The sequence below is a fragment of the Marmota flaviventris genome, chromosome 9 (genome assembly GCF_047511675.1).
Source record: "Marmota flaviventris isolate mMarFla1 chromosome 9, mMarFla1.hap1, whole genome shotgun sequence".
NCBI classification, from domain to species: Eukaryota; Metazoa; Chordata; class Mammalia; order Rodentia; family Sciuridae; genus Marmota; species Marmota flaviventris.
Window position 1 is genome coordinate 88,416,519 of NC_092506.1, and position 25,398 is coordinate 88,441,916.

The 25,398-nt window shown below is 35.5% G+C and overlaps 1 protein-coding gene across 1 annotated transcript in view; it reads right to left on the reverse strand.

Annotated features, from left to right (window-relative positions):
• Positions 1–1,242: 1,242 nt before the first annotated feature.
• LOC114089022 (uncharacterized) overlaps positions 1,243–25,398 on the reverse strand; it is a 97,115-nt gene continuing 72,959 nt past the window's right edge. The window contains exons 9-11 of the mRNA XM_027930774.2: positions 8,250–8,522; positions 7,879–8,026; positions 1,243–3,644 (exon numbers count right to left, since the gene is read on the reverse strand). Coding sequence (XP_027786575.2) covers positions 3,620–3,644; positions 7,879–8,026; positions 8,250–8,522 — 446 coding nt within the window. The 3' untranslated portion in view covers positions 1,243–3,619. The remainder of the gene's footprint in view (positions 3,645–7,878; positions 8,027–8,249; positions 8,523–25,398) is intronic.

A 25,398-nucleotide genomic window follows, 5' to 3' on the forward strand; every position in this document is an offset into this window, starting at 1 on the left:
TCAGAAAACTGAACTTATTAATAGAGAGTATCTGCTGTGGCTTGAATGCTTGTTCCCTCCCAAACTTAAATTGAAATTTAATTGCCAGTGTGACAGCACTGAAAGGTAAGACCTTGCAGAGGTGTTTTAGGTTATGAGGGCTCTGGTGGCATTAAGGGATGTTTTAGTCAGCTTTTTCATCACTGTGACCAAAAGACCTGACAAGAACAATTAAAGGAGTAAAATTTTGGCTCAATTTTAGAGGTTCAGTCCATGGCTGGCCGACTTCATAGCTGTGGACCCAAGGTGAGGCAGAACATCATGGTGGAAGGGCATGGCAACCAAGAAGCACAAAGAGCTCCACTCACCAGTAATCTATTTCCTCCAGCCACATTCCACCTGCAGTTCACATCAGTGGATCAATCCACTTAATTAGGTTACAATTCTCACAATACAACCACTTTACTCCTGAAAATTCCTGCAGTGACTTTCATATGAGCTTTTGGGGGATACCTTATATCTACGCCATAACAGGGACTAACACTGTTATTTGGAAGTAGGTTCCAGTCCCTCTTGCTCTATACTCTTCACCATGTGATGATGCACAAGGCCCTTACCAGAGGCTGGCCCCTTGATCTTGAGATTTCCTATCTTTCAGAACCTTAACCCAATGAATTCCTAAGTACTTTGAGGATAATCCTATGAAATAAGGACAGGAGTAACTTACATCCAAGGTCATACAGCTAGTAAGTAGTGAGCAAGATTTAAACCTAAACAATCTTGAGTTCAGAGCTTATCTAAAGGAAGGTATTTTATTATATAAATAATGATACCTTTTTTATCTTTGATTAATCCATAATATTTAAGTCACTCTGTAAAATGCCATACGTTAATATATTTGTAGCCAGTGTCTCTTGGGAACAGTATGCTCTTAAAATATTCTGCCTAGTAGAAAAAAAGAGCACATTCACATGAAAAATCCTCCGAGCAGTGGTTCTCAAAACTTTGGTATATATCACAATAATCTACTGGGCTTATTAGATTGCTAGGTTCTACTTATAGTTTCTGGTTCAACAGGACAGGGTTGTGGTCTAAGAATTTGCATTTTTAAAAAAGTTTCGGATAAGGCTGCTGCTTGTCCAGGCAACTACATTTCAAATACCACTTCTTGGGACTGTTAGCTTAGCACCTGCAATCTCCCTTTGGGCTTTTGTTTTCTATTAATTTCTCTTGAATTTCACAAAATGACCAAGCACTAAAAACTTTAAATGGAGAACAAATTTTATTCTAAAAATAGATCTCAGTAACAATGATATACCAAAAGCTGGTCATTATAAAAGAAAAAAGAAAAAAAAAAGTTAACAGGAATTTAAAAAAAATTTTCTGAGAATACAAATTTTATCACTGTATACTGCCAACTTTCTATTTGAATTATTCCTATTATGGATTATCCAGAGAAGTTTTAAAATCAAAGCATGGCTTCTGCCTGATATTTAAACATTTAATAAGTACATTTTAAAGGAATGCAAAGAAAATTAAGCATTTGTGTAAGTAAACAGAAGATAAATTTATGCTTACTGAAATGTGTTCCAAAGTAATATATTGTTTTATATTACTGATTTTTTCCAATTTCTGCAGATATTAAAAAAAACTTTACTGAAAGTACTGATATTTGAAGGTAACAAATTATACTGCTTACAGACAGAAAGAACATAACTACAATATTCCCAACCTAAAAAGCAAACTTGCAAGGCAAAGTTTAAACACTTAGTACTTAAAAAGTGGTTTTCTGTTTTCAAAGTGCTAAAGAAGTAAGTATTCAAGAAAAACTTCAGGCTGGTAACTGAAATATCAAGAATGCAAGAGATAAAACAAGTTCAACTGAAAAGGCCCTCACCACTATAAAGTATATCATAACTATATGTTGCAAAGAAATGAATGCAGTGTTTGCATAACCAGTTAAGGCCTAGTAATAACATAAACTTACTCATCAGCCCACATTTCAAACTAATCTAACCATACAAGTTTCATAAAATTTCCTCCATATTGCATGTGTCACAGATCCAATGATATCCATATTTTGAATAGTTTTTATCCATATCACCACATTAGTTGGCCAAAATACACAGCAAGTAGACATGATCCTTTTATACCAAATTCTTGACATTGTCATTCTCTGCAAACCACAAGCTGATCACAAAAGTTACCTTACCTTTTGTTCCTATCATGTTCATTAAGAAATCTTAGCATATTTTTAACCTGTCAGAAATTGGTGTGATTTACTTTGGCCCTCTAAGACAGAAATATTATCTTAGTATTTAGTGACTAAATAACTCTTGTTAAAAGTTCACCCTGAGTTTGAGTGCTGGAATATAAACTGTAAAACTAAAAACACTCCAAAATATAATGTGTAATTAAAAAAAAAATACTGTGCTTTTTTCCTCTTCATTAACATAGTGCATCTGAGAGTAACTCCTCTTAAACAGTGGAGTAGTCTAGGTGAATACCCAAAAGGAAGCAGGAAATTTCCTGATTAAAATAAGAATTTACTCCAACAATGTACTTATGTATAAAAATGTCATTTCCCCAAATCTGAGTCAAGTTAACAGTGTATGAAAACGCAGTACTTTCATCCTGCAGGTTTAGTAGCCTGGGGAGAGCCCATAAACCCTGGTTTAAAACAGCATTAATCTACAGTTTTGATAATACAAGGTTCTAAATATTATTTTGGGAAAAAAATGGAGCTTTTTAAAAGTTAGATGTTTTTACATTCTATTAAAAATTTCTAGGTTTTGAAAGCAGCTCTACATTTCTTCAAAATAGTCACTAAATATAAAATCAAGTGAATATGAAATAAAAGCAATTTCCAGTGGTGACAAAATTATCACAGTAGCAAATAATCTAGTTTTTTCCTATAATGCTAGTCTTACAACTGAGTTTTAAAAACATTGTGTTAAAACACTGCATTTGCCTAAATTACAGAGAAAAAAAGATTTTATCAAACTAACACTGAAAGTTCAAAAAGAAATTAATAAAAATACATGCTCTCTAATGAGTCATCAATAGGGTGTTTGGGGTTTTAGATGAAGATTTTATTTTGGGGGAGTATGTATTGTTTCTAGACTAACTACTATAAAACAAATGTTGATGCTTTCTTAAATTATGTTTCAGACCTGGTTTACTCAATTGTGTAATTTCTGCTGTGTGGCATCAGTAATTAGGATATATCCAGCTCCAGAAAAGCACTGAAGTTCTTTGTGTTGTGACAATCTCCTTATTTGTGCACCCAGATGGCAGCCTGCCCTTTGGTGATATTGTCTTTCAATTACTGGTCCCATGGAACCAATGCCACAAAAAATGAGATAGGTCTTGTCTTACTATGTATTTGCTAAAATTGAGTATGATCACTGTATAAATTATCTATAAGCTCCAAATATTTAAATACCTAACCAAGCCCTTTTTACCTATAGTAATGATGAAAAAAAATCTATGCACATTTATGTAACAGGTTTTATATTATATGCATGGTGGTCCAATTATGCTTTTTTCTTATTTTCAAGAGAGCATTGTTTTAAAGTAGTAAAACCAAAGTGAACAGGGCTGCATCAATGTTTCTTCTTTCCTTGGTCCTTGTATTTCCTTAAATGATGGCATCATGTTCATCACTGAAATATAGTAAAAGTTAAAATTACTTTGTTTATATTTGTATCAAAACTACTAATAGGAAGCCTGCATGGTGCCCATCTGTTATCCCAGTAGCTTGGGAGTCTGAGGCAGAAGGATCGTAAATTTGAGGCTGGTCTCAGCAATTTAGCAAGGTCCAAAATAGCTTAGTGAAAGCTTTTTTTTTTTTTTTTAAAAAAGGGCTGGGGATGAAATGCTGAATGTTTTCTCCTATATAAGAAGGCTGATTCATAGTGGGTACAGAAGGGGAGCATGGAAGGAACAGACTACCTCTAGATAGGGCAGAAGTGGGGAAGGGAAGGGGCATGGGATTAGAGAAAATGGTGGAATGTGATGGACATCATTATCCAAAGTACATGTATGAAGACACGAATTAAACCCTACAAATATATGCATATTTATAAAGAAAGTAGCATTACAACAATTTCAAGCTTCACAATCAAAATTGTCCCTGCTCAGTATAAAGTTCAAAGTATTCAGTATACCATGGTGGTTAAGATTTCAAACCAACCTGTTCTCAAATCCCAGCTCCTTAAAGGCTATATGACTTTATGACTTTCTGCCAGTTGGCTATCATAACCATCTTTAAGCTATCAGATCCCTCTTTGAAAAGAACAACAACTTGTAAAGTGTTTTGTTAAGGCTTTACACCCATATCATTTAATCATCACAAGAACCCCATGCAAAAGTTTTTTTTTTTTTTTTTTTTTGGGGGGGGGAGGGTACCAAGGATTGAATCCAAGGGTGCTTAGCCTCTAAGCCACATCCCCATCCCATTTATCCATTTATTTATTTGGTACTGGGGATTAACTCAGGGGCACTTGACCACTGAGCCATATCCCCAGCCTATTTTGTATTCATTTGGAGACAGTCTTGCCGAGCTGCACAGCAGCCTTGCTTTTGCTGAGGCTAGCTTTGAATTCATCATTTTACTGCCTCAGTCTCTCCAGCTGCTGGGATTACAGGCATGTGCCACTGCGCCCAGCTCCATTTTTCTACTTTGACACAGGGTCTCACTAAATTGCTGAAGCTACCCTTGAACTTGCAATTCTCCTGCATCAACCTCCAGTGCGGCTGGGATTACAGGTATGTGTCACTGTGCCTGGCCTGCAAAAGGCATCTTATTCATCATCTCATTTTGCAGAGAATTAGATGCTAAGCATTCATGTAAATGCTCTCCAGAGGCTGGGCTCTTGACCACACACACTATGATGCCTTGTTTATATAATACACAGTAAAGTGGCTATCTAGTCAACAACAGAACTAGACTCAAAACTAAGTCTGAGGCTAGGGAGAATGTGGAAATTAAGAGTTGCTATTAAATGGGTATAAAGTTTATTATGCAAGATGACTAAGTTGTAAAGATCCACTGTCTAACATTGTAAGTAATCCAATATTATACTTAAGAATTTGTTGAGGGTGGATCTCATGTTAAATATTCTTACCACTACTTAAAACACAAAAACAGCACATGTAACTAAATTTGTCTTCCTCAAACATTCCTTTTAACCATTTCATTCTACAGTCTATGCAACTCCCCCTTCCCCCAGTACTGGGGATTGAACCTTGGGGCACTTTACCAATGAGCTACACCCCCAGCCCTTTTTGAGATAGGCTCTTGCTAAATTGCTCAGGTTGACCTCAAACCCTCGATCATCCTGCCTCGGCTTCCTGAGCTGCTTGGATTACAGGTGTGCATCACAACACCTGGATTCTCCATGCAGCTCTTAAGAAACAAAAGGAACTAAATTTTTTATAAAGTGTTATTATCCAATAAAAGGAAAGTCAGAAATGTCTATTAATGATAGATATATGAAGTTTCAGTTTCTTTAATGGGACAAATATTGTCCTTACTTATGGAATGCCATTTTTTAAAACAACTTCAAAGTAATTTCTAGCTTTAAAATGGACTTTGTTTTTAATGTAACCCTAAAAAAATACAACCACTTTGGGGCTGTGGCTCAATGGTAGAGTGCTTGCCTAGCATGCACGAGGCACTGGGTTCAATCCTTAGCACCACATAGATGTAAAGATATTGTGTCCACCTAAAGCTAAAAAATAAATATTAAAAAAATACAACCAATTTAAATTACAACATAGTACTTTCTCAGTTAATGGACTGTAAGATGTACCCTAATTTCAGAGATATTAATATATGGAGAGAAAAACCTCAAAATGTTGAAGTTACACTTGCTTATGTTATTTTCATCATCTACTGATTTATGCATGAAAATAGGAATTAAGTGAAATTTCTCAGGTGTTTGCTTTTGCCTGCACATTTCCCATATAATACAGGATTTTGGACACTGGCTTCTTTACACGGAGCATACAGCATTATCTGGTCATATGTATGTGGAAAAAAATCATTCCCAAAAGGCTAAAATTATGTACTTGGTACTTAATTTAAAATTTTAAAAAAGCAAGTTTGTTTCACTAAGTTAAATAAATGTAAAAATGGCTAATTTACTATAATAAAAAAGTGCCTTTGGTGAAAGTAACCAAGAAAACAGATAAATCTCTAGAAATAGTGATTTTAAAAACTCATCTCAAATTGCTACACACTTTATTTTTGGACACAATACTTTTATTTATTTTTACATGGTGCTGAGGATTGAACCCAATGCATTGCATGTGATAGGTGACATCCCCTGCCTTGTATGTGTTGACAGGAATTAATGTTTCTGAATACTTTAACCTCATAAAATACCACTCATTCTTTTAAAATGAGTTTGATATGTTGACCATGTCATTTTTTATTTAAATATTTAAAAATAATTTGATATTTTTAAGTAACAGAATTTGCTAGATCCCACTTTCATTTACAAAATGACATTCGATTTTGTCAATGAACTGAAAGTTTCAGAAACTTTCCATCTATTCATTTAGTATCAATAGATACATTTGTATAAATACTTTTTTTTGGTATCGGGAACTAAACCCAGGGGTGCTCTACCACTGAGCTCTATTCCAGCTCTTTTTATTTTGAGAAGGAGCCTCTCCAAGTTGCCCAGGTGGCCTCGAACTTGCAATCCTCCTACCTCAGTCTCCCAAGTAGCTGGGATTATAGGGGTGAGCCACTGCACCCAGCAAAGTAATTCCTCTTTAATGTACCAAGAAGTCTGATTTGCTTTTATATGAAATCATACCTAGTGTCAAAAAATGAAGAATCACATGAAAATAGAAGGGAGACTAGTAGAGGAAGGAGACATGGGGAGGAAGAAAGCATGGAAAGGAAGGAGGGGAGTGAAAGGGAGGTACTAGGAAACAAAACTGACCAAATTCTGCTGTTCTCTTTTGTGCATGTATGAATATGTAATGATGAACCTCATGATTGTGTAATTGTAATGTACCAATAAAAGGGGGGGGAGATAATTTCAATGGCCTATTCCAATATTTCCCATAATGTATTCCACACAATACTAGTTCTGAGAGGTACATCAGCTCTACCGAACAAAAGTAGGTCCATTCATTTAACAAATATTTCTGCCAAAAAAGTTGAGTATTTCATATGGTATTTTACTTTTGAAGTTACTAATGCACATCAGCATATTAAAAGTTCAGGGGAATTTTAAGTAGCCTATTTATTCAGTCCAGCATTTCCCCAAATTTTTTGATGTAAAAGCTTGGTGGGGGTGCACATGTCAATGATAACTGTTAACCTATAATTTTGAGCAAATTTTAGAAATTATTTATATTTATGTACATTACCAAAAGAATGAACTGGCTCTTGTACACATGCAATGGATGGATGTGTCTATCCCAAATTCATGTCCCAATGTGATATTTGTTGATGGAGACTTTGGGGGGTAATCAGATCATGAGGGCTAGTTAGAGGAATTTCTTTCTTTTCGGTGTCTTTGTCATCACCAGTAAAAAACACCTGTTTACCAAAAATGCTTTCTCGTACCAAAAGACATAACACATACTAGGTCCATAGGCTGATGAGACCTGATATAGGATTTTTTGGGATTATTTGAGATTACAGGTATAAATAAGTAAAAATCATTGGCTAAACTTTGGTTAAAATAAGATACAATTAAGTTAATAGGTACATGCATCTGCTTTCATTTACAAGTGTAATTGCAGGCTTTATGTTAACAATTTACTTTGGGCAGAGGGAGGTAACAAAATATAAATCTATCCTTGAGATGAACATTGGCCTGACTGGCAATCTGTCATAATAGAGATGTGAAGAAATAGCCAATCAAAACTTACATTGTTCTATATCGGATGCCTCTTCTTGAATAATAGATTTTGCAACCAATGTAAAGAATAGATAAAACGCCCAGTGTTAACACAATACCACCAACAAAGCTGCCAGTGTCAAATTTTGATTTTTCATTAAAATGAATGGTTGCTGTGACTAGAAGAAAATAGAGAACAAGCATTAGTGCATTTTTTAAACATCATGATTAACTAAACATCATAATTAACTAAAACTTTTTGAATTTCTGTGTATGAATACTTATGTGGGACCAAGGGAAAATTTGGCACAGAAAGTTTCTATATTTTTGCAGAATGGAATGATGTGGTATTTAACAACTTATTTGCAGCACAGAAACAAACAGGTCAAATTTAATACGTACTTGTTAATGATGTCGCTAAACTATTTTGAGTTGTGGTTGTCACAGATGTTGACATCTGGGATACGTTCTGTGAAACACTTGTTGCTTTGGATGTTGACTTTAAAGTAGTGGAAGTCGTATTTGTTGAGAACCCTGGTGTTGCCATTTTAGAAGTCATTACTGGTTTGATGGTGACATATGTCACATTTTTTGAGGCCAAGGAAACTGAAGTTGGTGATGGTTTCACAGTGGTGCTGCTGTTAGATTCAGATGTATAGTTGTTATGCATACTATCTGCAAGAAAGTCAAGAAACATTAAAACTGGTGCTATAATTTAGGGAAAAAAAATCCCACCATACTGTCACTTTCATGGGTACACACAGCAAGAGATCAAATACACTATACTGCAATAAAATATTTCAGACTAAGATATCCAACAGAAACCAGACCCAGATTTATATAAAAAATTAATTTTTGTGCAGATATTAAAAAGGTAAAACTCCAAAAACTGAGTTCCTTCTGTGCAAGGAGTGTCTTGACCTCTGTGTATGAACATCTTACCATTATTCATATCACATTATACAGTTTCAACAAATGTTTGTTGACTGGCTGATTAAACTAATCAGTATTTTAAAAAGGGTTTTTAATATCCCAAGTTTCTCCAGCACATCCTTCCACGAACTTCTGAGGACAATCAGTTGCTGCATGTTTCTCACCCCCAGGACGGGACACGAGTTACTTTTTGTAAGCATTATAAACAACACCTTACTGGATCATACCTAAAATTTGAGTATTTTTTGGTATAAAATATTATTATGGCTACAAAAAGGAATAGGTACTAATTATGTCAACTCTACTTAAATAAAACTCCTAATAATAAAAATGTATTTCTTTTATTTCTCATTCAGTAAAGGTTTCTTTTTTTGGTCATATTCCATATGACCAAAAGCAATCCTTTCTATGTTAACAGTTTATAAAGTATCTTCTTTTAAAGTCCACAATTTTAACTATTTACTAAATTATTATAACCAAAGTACCCATAGTTGTAGACACTACCTAAAGAGTGAAAACTTAATTCAGGGCTTGGGTAGTACCTCAGTGGTAGAACACTTGCCTAGCATGTGTGAAACAACGGGTTTGATTCTCTACACCATCAATAAATAAATTAAGGTCCTTCAACAAATAATTTTTTTAAAAAAACTTAATACATTTTTGTCCCTTTAATATGCTGTAATTTACTTCTGTATGTTTCCCGTATCTCAAAAGTTTGTTTTCAGGTTTCCTATGTTGCCTAAATACATCCACTTTACTCTCTAGGTCCAAAGAGAGAGGGTGGGGGAAAAATTAACCACCTGGCCTGCCTTCTTTCCGTTAGTCAGCACCAATGCCCTCAGGTTTCCTGCACCACTGCTGCTGTCATGGACCAAGTCATTCATACATTCAGTTATTATTATCCTATCTTCCACAACTATTTTAGAATTGTTCTTGAAAGATTTCAGTATTAATTTTCAACCTAATGGTACAGGCTGGTTTCAATAATGTGGCTTATCTGCACTTCAGGTTGTATTACTCACATTCCTGCCACATTTTCTTAACTTTCTCTTCCATTGAATAACACCTATTTTTTTTTTTTTAGACTAAGGGTATTAATACCTTTTTACTACCTATGTAAACTATAGTTATCAAGTATCTAACCATATTTGAACTAATGTTTTTATTATTCAATTCTGAATGCTCTACAAAGACACGATATACTTTAGCATTAAAATAATCACATTTTAAACTGTTGCATGTGTTGTACTGCATTGAAATTAAAAACAGCAAAGAGCCAGAATTTATAGCCTATCATTAAACAGAATGATCTTTTGCAAAGTAAAACAAGGAACACACTGCCACTTTTGGATTCAACACATACAGACTACCCTCCCTCTCTGCATAAAAAGACATTTCTAAAAGAGGCTTGTACAAAGTCACATGGGCTAAAGAAACAATAGTAGCTGAAATTTTCTACAAATTGAAGAATACGCCAACTGTATTTATTTTTATTAAACTGTATTTCAAGATGTTTACAGGTGTGAACTGAAAGGGATGGCTATTCTCTTCAAGATTAGAACTCAGAGAACCAGGTGTGGTGGTGCATGCTGGCTCAGGCAGGAGGATCACAAGTTCAAAGCTAGCCTCAGCAACTTAGGCCCTAAGTAACTTAGCAAGATCCCATCTCAAAATAAAAAGGACTGGGGATGTTGTTCAGTGGTAAAGTGCCCCTGGGTTCAATGTGGGGGTGGGGGGGAATTCATACCTGGGGACCCAACTCCCTTGTTTTGAAATATCAAAAATTTGTTTTCCTCTGCAAATGATAACCATTTCAAGACTGGTTTCTTCCCTTCCTTAACCATTCAAAGGCTACTACCTCCAGAGAGTAGCAAAATTAATACACAGAAGTGTCAGCAGAATAGGCACCTACACAGGACTTGCTAAGGGGAAGCCCTAGCTGACTATCTCTTAGCCATTCCTCGAGCCTCTTATAAGGCTGAGGCTGGAAAGGTCCAAGGAGGGTATGATGTTGAAGGGTGTCCACTGCCACTTCTGCATATGGACGAAAAAGAGAAGGATGCTACTTTTCTGCTTGCATCAAGCTGGAAAGGCTTCAAAGGAACTACCTGAAGAGCTGGGCAAGTACCTCCTGCCACAGACTAGGATCTGATTGAAGCCTAAAGGAGAGATACTTTGGATGAGCTGTATCTACCAATTGACAGCAAAGTTTCTCAATTCTCATGAACAAACCAGACCCTACAAAGATAGCTGGCATACAGATGCCTTAAAAGATAGCTTCCCAAGAGCATAGTCTAGAGGACTGAAGCACCAAAAGCAAGGGTCTGAAGGAGTTTAGCAAGGGCCAGTAGGAGTTTAGCAAGGGCCAGTAGGAGAGGCCCTGCTGCACTGAGGGAGCTAGGACTCAGCAAGACAATTTCCCATGAATCTGCCAAGAAGTACATACCTGCCACCCAGAGGGCACCTATGTCAGAACATCCCAGCCATCAACCATCAATGGCTTTTTTTTTTTTTTCCCTTATGCCTCTCTAGGCCTGATTTTGTAAAGGTCATGAACAAAAGGAGCTGGGCAATATCAAGGAAGGAGCCCTACAATGTCAATTTTCCCACTGGAGGCTTCTAACAATGAAGCAGGCCTGGATTGGCAAAGGAGAGTTTCAATCTCAAATCACTATATAGTTTCATTATTTGAATATTATTCTGGATGGGAACTGTACCCTACTATATAGAACTTAGTCAATAAAATGGGTATATGATCTATAATACTTCAGCTAATACAGATGGAGGATGAAGCTACCAGGAAAAGGGTGTATATAAACAAAGTTGTCCACACTCAGTGCTATGATTGAACTGTGTCCCCCAATTCATATACTGTAAGTCCTAACCCCAAGTACCTAAGAATATGACCTTGGGGACAGGTGTTTTTTCAGAGATCAAGTTAAATTATCAGGGTAGGCTGTATTATGGTGTCCTTATTAAAAAAAAGGGAAAATTTGCACAAATGCTCACACATAGAGAACACCATTTGAACATGAAGGCAAAGGATCATGGTGATGCTTCTTTTATAACCTAAGAAACTCCAAAGACTGCCAGCAAACTACTGGAAACTGGGTACGAATCATGGAACAGATTCTCTCTCTCTCTCTCAGCCCTCAGAAAAAAGCAACCCTATTGATACCCTGATCTCCCATTCTAGCCTCCAGAATGGCAGGACAATAAATTTCTGTTATTTTGGTAGTTAAGTCACTCAGTTTGCGGTGCCACCCCGTCCCAGCAAACTGATATACTCAACTTTTCTCACAACAAAATTTGTCTGCAACTACACAAAGGGAATTAGTGGTTGTGCTAATACTTTTACAGATCTCTAAAACTAATCACTGAGATGAAATAGTAAATACTTATCAAACCAGTCTGAAAGCTTGTTAGTTAAATAAACTTTGAGATCTATAGATTTCAATCAGAGATATAAGCATTTCTTGATCTTAATTCCTGGTTTCAATTAACATTACAGGAAAAAATGAAGCAAAGGGCTGTAATAACAGCACCCATGCACCTTCCCTCCCAGCAGCTGCAGCTGGCAATAAAAGAAAAAGATGAAGAACATGGATATAATGATCTTTTGGAACTGTTGGAAAAAAAAGAAAGAGATCAGGCAGTCCAATCAGTTCCCTCTACCTATTTTGTGATGAAACTACTCCATAAGCTCAGTTTTTCTTATGACAGAGCCTCCATTTACTCTACTCTTTACCATACCAGGCCTGGTGATATTTTCCAGGCACAGTGGGTATGAGTTTCAGTTCTGGATCAGTTCAGCTATTTACTTGTTGGAGTGTCTGATAAGTTACTCAACCTCTCTGAGATTCAGTATTCTTCTGAATCTATATTACATAGGTATCACAAGGGGCTGGAAGAATTAATGGAGATAATGTTTGTCTAGCACTTGGTAACATGCCTACCCTGGAAGTAAGTGCTGAGTGATTTTTTTTTTTACCATTAGTTTCATTAACCCTAACCCCTACAAAGCTGCACTATAAAGTTCCCTATGGAAAGCTGGAGAGTAGGCTCTGTCAGATCTCAGATTTCCCAAGGTTACCATAATCATCATCACCATCTGAATATGCCCCAGGCTTTTTCCTTTACTTTTCTCTTTGTTGTGCTAGGGATAAAACCCAGGGCCTCAGGTCTCCAGATCCAAACAAGCCCAAGGACTGTCAATGAGGCACTGCCCCAGCCTGCCCCAGACCTTTACTATTAACACAGCCCAGTGACCTTTTTATCACAGCAAGATCAGGACACTGTGAAGCAGTCTGCTTTTTCCTAGAACCAAATAAAAGTCTTCAAAGTCTGGATGATTTATTTCTCCTATCTTGGTATAACTCTGCTGTGTTATCTGAAATAACTTATTTCTATAACTGAGTCCAAAAATATCTCAATGACACTTTTTTTCCCTTTAACCTAAATATTTCAAAGTTAAAGGTGACAGTTTTTTTCCTCTGGGCATGAAATACACATTTAAACCGACCTGAAAATACATATTCAATTTTTTAAAAAATCTCATTTATTTTTAAATGGGACACTAGTAGCTTTTCATTTCCTATTATAGTTGTTAAAAATATAGAGCTATTTCAGAAAAACTTTCTGGTGTCACAGTGTTATTTTGAGGAGTCTATAATTCTAAACATGATTCGCAGCTTCAATGAATTAAGTTACTTTTCAGGGTTCCAGGAAATTATTTTTTAAAATTTATTAATTTTTTTTAGTTGTAGGTGGACACAATACCTTTTTATTTTATTTATGTGGTGCATTTGCAGGTAAATGGATGGAGTTGGAGAATATCATGCTAAGTGAAGTAAGCCAAACCCCAAAACCCAAAGGTCAAATGTTTTCTCTGATAAGTGGATGCTGATCCATAAAGAAGGGGTGGGGCATGGGAGGAATGGAGGAACTTTGGATAGGGCAAAGGGAAGGGACAGGGCACAGGGGTAGGAAAGATGGTGGAATGAGATGGACTCACTACCCTAGGTACATGTATGACAACATGGATGGTATGACTACTTCGTGTACAACCAGAGAAATGAAAAATCACCCTCCATTTGTGTGTTATGAATTGAAATGCATTATGCTGTCATGTATAACTAATTAGAATAAATAAATAAATTTTAAAAAATGCTCTGGATGAGATGGGTGAATGATTATGTCATTACTCCAATGATACAAATATTGAATAGATTTTATGTAGAAAAAAAATAACATGATCAGAATCACTCCAAGTAATTAATAAACTTCACCTGGGTATATACCAAATACTCTTGATGTTCCATGTTCTATAAATCTGTATATAAGAAATGCTAATAGTCTGTATCATAAAATTCACATAAAAAAACAACAATTTCTCCTACCCTTATATACCATTCCATTATCACAGCAGAGCTAAAATGTGTAAGAAAACATGTATGAAATATCTTTGAAATAACATTATTAGAGCATTATTTGCAATCTGAAAGGCTATGCAGGTGGTGCTGTCACTCAGTTACTGGAGATTTATGGCCTAAACATGGAGAATAAGCATGTGTAATGTGCAGCTGCCACATAAGAATTTGGTCATTAACAAGCTCAACACACCACAACAAAGAGATATTCAGTCAGCAAAAAAACCGTCTGCTCAAATGTCAGCACAAAAGAAATCCCTAGAGATGACAACTGTACAGTTTAGTATCCACTACTAACTGATTTTAATTCATTGTGTAAAGGCTCTATAAAATTCAATATTTAATATCAACTTTTTTCCTGCAAGACAAAGGAAAAAATGTAAACACTAAAATATAAACACGCTTAATGTTAGAAATGGTACCAGCTTCAAGATTGCAGTAATCTGTGAAAGCAGGAAAATACTGAACATCTGCTGTCACTATGTTAGGTTTTTCATAATTTTGTAAAAAAGTTCACATGATCTGTATAATAGCATTGGGAAATGGGTTTGGTCCCCACAAGTTACAGAGGAGAAAATTGACCTACAAAGTTAAGTAAACATTCCTAATTGCTGTTGAATATGATGGTAAAAACAGCTTAGCAGAGATCTTTGGATTTGACTTTTTTAGAGAGAAAATCTTTTTTTTTTTTTTGTAGATGAACACAACACAATGCTTTTATTTTTATGTGGTGCTGAGAATCGAACCCGGGTCCTGCCCATGCTAAGTGAGCGCTCTACCGCTGAGCCACAATCCCAGCATTAGCAGATATCTTTGGACTCCTCCAAGGCTGGTGCTCTTGCTGCTAGTTCTGTCATTGTTTACTGATGAAAATCCTATATAACTATCATGCAAAATATATTGCTATTGACTTTTTAGATTCAACATAATTCATTCATTTCTCAAAGTATTACTTTTTTTTTTTTTAAATTCTAAGAGCTACGTTTTGAGATAGTTTCAGCAGAAACGAACTCTGATACCCTTATGAACAATCTACCCAGAACACAGATGAAAAGCAGAAAGTAGATTTGTATGTATTCAGGTTCTTCAGTTTTAAGAGAGAACTTATCCTCTAGTTCCTCAGAACCCAAAAATACTGACCTAATAATCCTACTTTAGGAATCTTGTTAAAATCTAGTTTAAATTGTTAAAGGTGTATATGTATGTTCACTGTATCACTGTTTAAAAGGGTAAAAATATCCACTAATGGGGACACTGTTAAACAAGGAAATCACACACACACAAAAATCCAATATAACGTAATACAAATGTGAAAAATCAATGAGATAGAGCTATACACTCTGTAATGATTTTTAAATAGCTCCACAAATTCTTTGATATGCTTCCCTTCAAAAGGTGAAGCCTAATTCTACATCCCTTGTAGGTAGGCCTAATTTAGAGATTGTTTTCTAATAAAGAAAATATGGCAGATGTCATACCATATGATTTCTGAACTAAATCTTGTAACTAAATGTTGTAAAAAGGACAGCTTCTGCCAGCTCTCTCCTGAACCACACACTCTTGGGGAAGCCTGCACTGAGCTGTGAAGAGACTGGAGTAGTCCTATGAAAACCTCTCCTGGAGAAGAACTGAGGCTTCCTGCCAATAGCCAGCCATAGGAGTCACCTGAGAAATGAATCTGCTACCCCATTCATGCTCATGCCTTCGTGACTGCACCACAACTCTGAACCTAGTTAAGCCACTATCAAACTTCTGATGCTCAGGGATCATATTTTAAACTACTAAGTTCTAGAGTTCTGCTATTTAGCAACAGAAAACTAATAATGTTCTAATACAAAAATTAAAAACAAAACAAAACCCAGTAATTCACAGTTCAGTTAAAAATGCAAGTTGTAGAACATTAGGCATGAGGGAAGCAAGGGAATCTCAGATGAAGCATCCACTACCCCAATATTTGTATATTCCTACTACTTAACAGGATTGTTTCCAGGACGATGCTGGGAAGAAAAAAGGAGGAAGGAACAGGATACTTGCTTTGTTTTAGATGTTTTTGCATTACTTGAAAGATTAAGTTCATATATTTTCAGTTTGCACAATTTTGTGTAAAGGCCTATAAAAATGTAAAAAAAAAAAAAAGAAAAAAACTTAAAAAACAGATTTAAAAACTCATCTTTCATGAAAGGAAGAACAAAATTAATTTTAGACACATTGCTAGTAAGTTCTATTATGTGGCTTCCTAGTTGACTGCTGATTAAAAGCAACAAATTGAGGGAGGAGTGGACTATTAGAGGGAGGCATAATGCCAATACAAAGACAAGATAGTTGAGTCTGTCAGAAAAAAAGGAGACAAAAGCTAAAATAAGCCATCTGAAGCCATTCAAGTGTAGGAACAAAGACCCCTTCGAATCTAGAAGCCTTGGAGGATGTAACTGCCTCCCAAGGCTATGATTATAAAAATAATATTTATAAAGTATTCCACAAGCAGAACTTTCTCCTACAATAAACCTGAGATCTACTAGAGAAGTATTTTTACCATCATTTAACAGACTGTAAATAAACTCAGGAAGCAAATGGAGCAAGAGCACAAAAGACCCCGAGTTCTATTTTAAGAGCTCAAAGCTTGTAGATGTGGTCCATAAGACACCATGGCCAGGAGATTTCCTCCAAACCATCCCACTCTGCACTGATACAATGCTTACTAAGCAACCTCTTTGGACACAGTCTTGGTGAAAAGTAAAAATCTGTTTTCATCATGAATATCTGGAAAACACTGGAGGCAGAAAAATCTCTTAAAATTTAGAAGAGGGAATGAGGAATATCTTAATTTGTAACCATTAATTCTCAAGAGGCAGGATATATCATTATGTGTCTCATTATCTGTCAATCACTTAAGATTCTCAAGCAGCAGTCAAGCACATTAGAAACAGATTTTTGTTACAACCAGTTCTGTGCTTCAATTGTGGTACAGTCATTTTCCGTGTAACTTTTTCCTCATCTCTAAAATTAGGAAAATAACTCATAGGTTATTGTGTGGAATGTAGAAAACAAGGGTGAAATATCTTGCACAATTCTTGGCAATGGCATTTTCAAGGAATAGTTACCACTGTTGTTACCCCACCAGCATCATTTTATAACAGGGTACAAGCAAATAAAGATGGCCTGGATTATGGAGTACAGACCCATTTCCTTCACCTGGGTTCACTGTTATGCCCTCCAATGATACATCTTAATTTTTCTCATTCCACCTCTGAATGTCACATCCACTCAGACCTCGTTCTAATGCTATTCTTCTAATATTTTCCAAACTGAAATTAATCTCCTCCTTTTCTGAGTGTTCACTCATGTTATTTGCTCCTTTATTACTGTGCTTATACTGGTCTTTGATTACAACTTTTTTAAATCAAATTTTAAGGATCCTATGTCCAGTTAAGTCTCTGTAGCTCCCACAGTCCCTGGGACATTGTCCTACATCATTTTTTTTTTTTAACTAAACTCCTTTTTTAAAAATAGCTTTATTTTTTATTTTTATGTGATACTGAGGATCAAATCTAGTGCCTCACACATGCTAGGTGAGTGCGCTACCACTGAGCCACAATCCCAGCCCTGTCCTAGGTCATTTTGAACATAGAAGGTATAAAATAAACATTTGCTGAGTGGCTATTACAAATGAATATTGATGCTTATATAGCACAATTATCAAACATTGATAAGGTCATCTGGATTTCTGTAGCTTTGCTTAAGAGACCAATTAACTATAGTACCCTAATCAGAACTCTGACTTCTTCTTCTGACCACTGTATCTGGGTCATCTCTGACAGTGATGGGTAACATATATAGTACTTATTATGTGCCAGGCACTGTTATAAGTGCTTTACTTATGTTTACAAATTTAGTCCTCACAACCCTATAAAGCAGTACTTGAAGGAAGTGAGGCACAGAATTTAAGATTATACCATAGTTCATTTTTTTTTCCCCTAAGTATAAAAGAAAAAGAAGGACTGGGAGATGCAGTTCAATGGTAGAGCATTTGTTTAGAGGATGTGAGGCTGTGGGTTCAATCCCCACCTCAGGAAAAAAAAAAAAAAGGGAGGGGTAGGGGAAGGAAAGCTAATAAAAACTCAAATCATTCACAACAGGAAACAGTTTTTAAAAGCTATAATGACCAAAGAGAATTTATTAACTACCAAAACACTCTGTGTTGTTTACAAAGCATATTCTGACACTTCCATAAATTTTTATAAACTCCCATGGGTTAGAATCCATTGTATCCTTTATTTTCCATTTCTCCCTATTCACATTTTAACAGATATTGTGTTTACTGCCCAAAGGTAAAAGAGGTTTCTACTATCTATCTTTTATAAGCAATTTTAACTAATCTACTGAAACAATTTTAGTTACTTACCTCTAACTAGTGTGAAACTAAAGAAAAATGAGTTTCACATCTATGGGCACCGGACTTCTACAGGAACTTCCCTTGCCTGAGGACAACTGCTTTGAAGTTAACTACATTTCCAAAGCACGTGTAATATGATATTTTAAAAACAAAAAATTTTAACTCAAACTCTTGAGTAGAAAATTAAGATCAATTTATTTATAATAATTAATTTCCACTTAAGGAGATGACTGTTTATTTTTTGCCATGCTGGGGACTGAACTGAGGGCCTCCTGCAAGCTAATCAAGCCCCCTACCACTGGGTTAAACCCCCAATCCTAAGTTTTAGATCTTTCAAGAAAGATACAAAATTACCTCTGACTTCAAAATGGCAAAACCTAGAAAGTCTGCAATCAAATAAGATATGCAATGACTTTTGGTGTGCTTTTTATTGCGGATGTTTAACAATGAAAGCAAAATTACTTACTAGAAAATGAAGATAAAGACTGAATGAGCATGTAGCACAATGTTTAAAAAATTTTTCCTGGAAAAATGGAGGCTGAGTAAGCTCCTTCAGTGATCATTTCCCCACAGGAGCACCAAGTTGAACAGCTATTCATACACCCAACTACTTTCACAAGAACTAAGGAAATAAGTTGCTATCATTTCAAGACAGCTTGTTATTTAAAAGATTTTTTTTTTTTTTTTGTTACAAGTCTCATACTACTTTAAATGGTCAAAGGAATCAAAACACACTACTACAGTAATTTACTTAACCACAAAGGAAAATTGTCAAAGAGGATGAAAGAAAAGGAACTATGACAAAACTGAAAAACAAGCTATAAAATAGTTGTGGTAAGACTTTACTTATCAATAATTACTCTGAATGTAAATGGATTCCCTTCTCCAGTTAAAGGGACAGAGTGACAGAATGAAAGTAGAATGTACTTAGAAGAAACTCACTTCATCTGTAAGGACATACACACACTACAAGTGAAGAGTCCATGAAAATGGAATCTACAAAAAAACAAGAGTAACCATACTTACATCAGATGAAACAGACTTTAAATTAGAAGCAGTAAAAAGCAACAAGAAAAGTCACTATATAATAATAAAGGGCTAAATTCAGCAGTGGAAATAACAATTCTAAGTATTTATATAGCTATTACTGAATATATAATGCAAATTTATTTTTAAAGATTGATGTGATTTTTTTAGACCTTTATTTTATTTATTTATATGTGGTGAGGAGGATCGAACCCAGTGCCTTGCACATGCTAGGTGAGCGCTCTACCACTAAGCCTTAGCCCCTATAATGCAAATATTAACAGACCTAAACAGAAAGACGAAGTCCAATACATTAATAGTTGTGGACTTTAATACCACTTTTCAGATCTACACAGAAACTCAACAGGAGAGTTAAACTGCACTCTAGATCAAGTAGACCCACAGACAACTACAAGAACATTTGACTTAACAGCTGCCGAAGGCACATTTTCTTCATTACAATGTGAAACACCCTCCAGGATAGACTATGAGAAACCACAAAATAAGTTTCAATAAATTTTAATAATTGAAATCATATCAAGTAGCTTTTCTGACCACAGTACAATTAAAACTAAAAATCAATTTAGAAAAAACCCTTGGAAACTACAAATATATGGAAATTGAACAAATTACTTTTGAACAATCAATGTACTAAGAAAGGAATCAAGAAGAAAATTTTAAAACTTCTGGAAACAAATTAAAATGGTGACATAACATACTGAAACCTATGGAGATAACAAAAGCAGTACTAAGATGGACGTTTGTCAATGCCCACATAAAAAACTAGGAAGCTCTCAAATGACAAGCTGCATTTTAACATATTAGAAAAACATGAACAAACCAAACCCCAAATTAGTAGGAGGGAAGAAATAATAAAGATTAGAGCAGAAATAAAAGACTTTTGATACCAAAACAGATAAGGACACAATAACAACAAAAAACTATAGGTCAATATCCCTTGGTGAACATATACATAGAAATCCTCAACAAAATTATTAGCGAACTTAATCCAACAGCACATTTAAAAGATCATTCATTAATCAAAAGATTAATCAAAAGATCAATGAAACAGTTGATTCTTCCAAAAGATAAAATAGACAAACCTGTGGCTAGAGAGAAAACTCAAAATCAGATGAAAAGGGAAACATTACAATTGATACCAAGATACAAAAGACTTAACTATATTTTGACAAATAACTTAGAGGAAATTAACAAATTCCTAAATACATATACCTTACCAAATCTAGATAATGCTGTAATTCTAGCTATCCTGGAGGCTGAGACAGGAGGATTGCAATTCCTAGCCAGTCTGAGCAATTTAGCAAGACCATGTCTCAAAAAATAAAAAGGGCTGGGAATATAGCTTAGTGGAAAATAAAGCACCCCTGGTTTAAATCCCCAATACTAGGGGTAGGAGACTGAATCATGAAGAGATAGAACACCTGAACAGACTCATAACAAATAATCGGACTGAATCTGTAATAAAAAGCTTCCCATCAAGGAAAACTTGAGGTGTGGATGGTTTCATTAATGAATTATACCAAACATTTAAAGAAGAACTAGTACCAGTTCTCCTTAAGTTATTCCAAAAAAAAAAAAAAAAAAAAAGAAAAGAATTCATCCCCTATGAGGTCAGCATTACCCTGATACCAAAACCAGATAAGGACACAATAACAACAAAAAACTATAGGCCAATATCCCTTGGTGAACATATACATAGAAATCCTCAACAAAATTACTAGCAAACTTAATCCAACAGCACATTAAAAAGATTATTCATGCTGGGGATAGCTCAGTTGGTAGAGTGCTTGCCTTGCATACACAAGGCCTTGGGTTCAATGCTCAGCACCAAAAAAAAGGAAAAAAAAAAATCCTGTCATTTGTGACAACATAGAGCATTAAGTGAAATAAGCCAGGCACAGAAATAGAAGCACCACATGATCTTACTCATATGTAGAATCTAAAATTAATCTCAAATGCCAGGCACAATGGCACATGCTTGTACTCCCAGCTATTTCTCAGGATGAGGCAGGAAAATCACTAAAGTCCATGAGTGCAAGCACAAAAGAGATCCCTATGTTTAAAAAAAGAAAAAGAAAAAAAAAAAGTTGATCTCATAGAAGTTGACAGTGAATGGTAGTTGGAGTGGGAATATGGGGAAAAATCAATCAATGGGTATCACATTAAACAGGTGTGCTATTGCACAGTCTGGAGACCATAAATAACAATAATTTAACAATTTCAAATCCTAGGAGGATTTTGAATTTCACTATAAAGAAATGGTAAATATGAGCTAAGTTTAACCTGATTTAAACTGTGTAATATATACACATATCAAAATATTACATGGTACCCATTACCACATAGAACTGTTGTAGCAGTTAAAAAAATAAAAACAGAAAATTTTTCAAAAGGGAAAATATAAAATTTTTTATGCTAACACACTCCCTGCACGGTAAAGATCCATGACTGACTATTCAGTAGTTCAAAAAGTTTGTGTCTGGGCATAGTTATCTGACCTTCTATAATAATTCAGATGTCACCAAACCAATTCAAAGGTTTCTAAGTATGAATGTATTGATGCTTACTTGTGGAAGCAAGCTTTGGAATTAAGTTGTAAGGCTCTTTGGGGTTTTCTTGCTGGTTCATTTTCACAAGCTAGTCTGAAACTGGAACACACTACACTATAAGTATCTTCTTTCCCCATATCTAGTTAACTTGCTGCCAAACACTGTTATTCATAGTTGGCTTTTAATTTCTTAAGTGATATGTACCTTTTAATGGCAAATGGCACCATGCAATCCCACATTTAAGTTAACTTGATAACCGCCTTGATTTGTACCTGGAGCTTTTTGTTGATTATGCTGAGTTCTATGAAAGATGCCCCAGGTCCCTGCTCAGTAGTACATACCCAAGAACTACTATGATAAGGGGGAGAAGACAGAAGTGGGAGAGAAGGAACAGGAAGGATATAAATTTCAAAAAAACTATTTAGATATTTTGCTAGTTCATTTAGAAAGACAAAGACGATTTTCTTTCTGGGTGTTATGGTACATGCCTATAATCCCAGTGTCTGAGAAGGCTGAGACAGGAAGATCACAAGTTCAAGGCGAGCCACAGCAACTTAGCAAGACTCTGTCTCAAAAAATAAAAAGGGGTGGAAATGTTGTTCAGCAAAGCACCCCTGGGTTTTATCCCCGTACCCAGGGAAAAAATCCAAAACAAAACAAAAAAAAACCCAAAACACATCTTATGTTGAGATGCAGCAAAGAATATATATGTGTATATATATATATATATATATATATATATATATATACTTTATATAAAATTATGATAACTCTCTAGCAGGACATACATGTTCTAGGATATGAACTTATTGGGGAAAAACTAAGATGCAAATAAGTAACTCAACCAGGCCATACTGAACAGACCAACTGAACAATCCCTTCCTCACCATATTTAGGAAATGTGATTCTACTGTTAAGATAGTATTAACTAAGGAAAAAAAAAAAAAAAAACAGGGAGGTTTAATTTCTAAGGTTTTCCTTGATCCAGGATGTTTTGAGAGATTTCAGAACTTAAAATATTTTTAATATTTTAAAAATAAATACTATTGCATGATGTAATTTTAATGCACACCCCTCCTGTACGCCCCACGCTGGGATTTTAAGCCAGGGCTTCGTGTACATCAGGCAGGCTCTACCATTGAGGTACCCTCCCTGCTGACATATTTCACAATAAAAAAAAAATGTCATTCTTCAGAAGTGTTTCCCCCTAAATTAATTTTACCCTATATCAGAAATCAAATAATTCTGAACAACTACTTTACAGAGCTAACTTTAAAAGACATTCAGAAACCACTACTTGACCCAGCTTTTTTAATAACAAAAAGACTTAAAATCAGCATACTACAGTGACACAGCCACATCAATGTTTATAGCAGCTCAATTCACAATAAAAAACTATGGAACCAACCTAGACGTCCTTTAACAGATGAATGGATAAAGAAAATGTATATATACATAATGGGATATTACTCAGCCTTAAAGAAGAATGAAATTATAGCATTTGGAGGTAAATGGATGGAACTGAAAAATATCATGCTAAGTGAACTAAGCCAATCCCCCAAAACCAAAGGCTGAATGTATTCTCTGATATGAGAATGCTAATTTCAAAATGAGGAGTAAAGACTAGGAAAAATAGGGACACTTTGGATTAAAGGAGAGTGAAGGGAGGGGCGGGAACAAAGGTAGAAATGATAGTAGGACGAATCAGACATTATCCTATTACATAAATGATTACATGACCGGTGTGATTCAACATCATGTACATGAGAAGCTATACTCCATTTACGTTTGATGTGTCAAAATGCATTCTACTGTCATATATAAAAAAAAGACATTCAAAGATCATTAGAAAAGTATCCATCTCCAATTCAACTATAACATATTTCACCACAGCTCACAAATGTATAGGACACAAACCTGGCAAAAACAAACCAGTAGTCACTGTGAACCAGGAGACATGGGTGTTTCTACAGATGGCTATGAGGCAGGTATGCTGGATAACAGCTTTTTATTCCTTGCTAGCTCTTGTCCCTTGTTTTTGGTAACAGCTTCCAAATGCCCTTCAGGGAACCAAAGTTCCTGCATCCCAGGTTTGGGGAGGACTGTCGATGGGTAGGCATGTATTCAAACTAGGTCATCAGACTCTCAGGAATTTGAAACTTGAGCAAAGTATACCAGCAGGGAAAACAGCTGACACAGTCATTTTGATGGCAATCCCCTAGAGAGATTTTGTTCACCCCTGACCCTGAAGTTCACTAGGTCTGGCTGTCCATTCTTATAGATTTTTGTAAGTGATTCAATATGGGTCCCACAATTCTTGTTTACCCAGGTTAGCTAGTATTGGATTCTGTTGCTTATTACTAAATAATCAATAATATGAAATCTACATTGAGTGATATCTACTTTCTTCCTTTTTTTCTTTGGTTTGTTTTTCTTTCAAACAGAATGTTCTTTTCAACTCAGCATCAAGAAGTTTACATGAAACATTTATTGAAAGGAAAGTTTTAGTGTAAAACTACTACAGAAAAATCTTCTTTGTTACTCCTCTATGAATTTTTATGTGTGTGTGTGGTGCTGGGGTTTGAACCTGTGGCCTTGTACATATGAGGCAAGCACTCTACTGAGCTAAATCTCCAGCCCTCCTCTATGAACTTTTGATTCTTGCCTAAACATTTTCTTAAAAGTAACATGAAAACATGATCGCCTGTGTCTATGTACTGCAATGTTTCTACACTGATGCAAAGCCAATCAGACTGTCCTCAGTTCAAAAGTAAACTGTTATACCTATAATCTCCACAGACAGAAGGATCTTGAATTCAAAGCCAGCCTCAGCAACTTAGCAAGGCCCTAAGCATCTCAGTGAGACCCTGTCTCTAAAAAAGGGCAGGGGATGTACTTCAGTAGTTAAACACCCCCAGGTCCAATTGCTGGAACCAAAAAAAGTAAATTGTTGAAAATCATAGCATTCTAGCAAACAAATGTTTCACTTCCTGTAAACTATGATAGTGGTAGATTTCAGATGCAGCTGGAGTCATTGAATTTACAGGGACTTAGCATCTATAGCAGTTAGCCAAAAAAGTTCATTTTAAGTCAGAATAGTGTGGATCCTAGAATTAGGAGAATCATCCTACAACAAACCCCAGACCCCATATGTAGGGAAGTTAACTTCTTTACAGCAACAGCAATACTAAAGACTATGA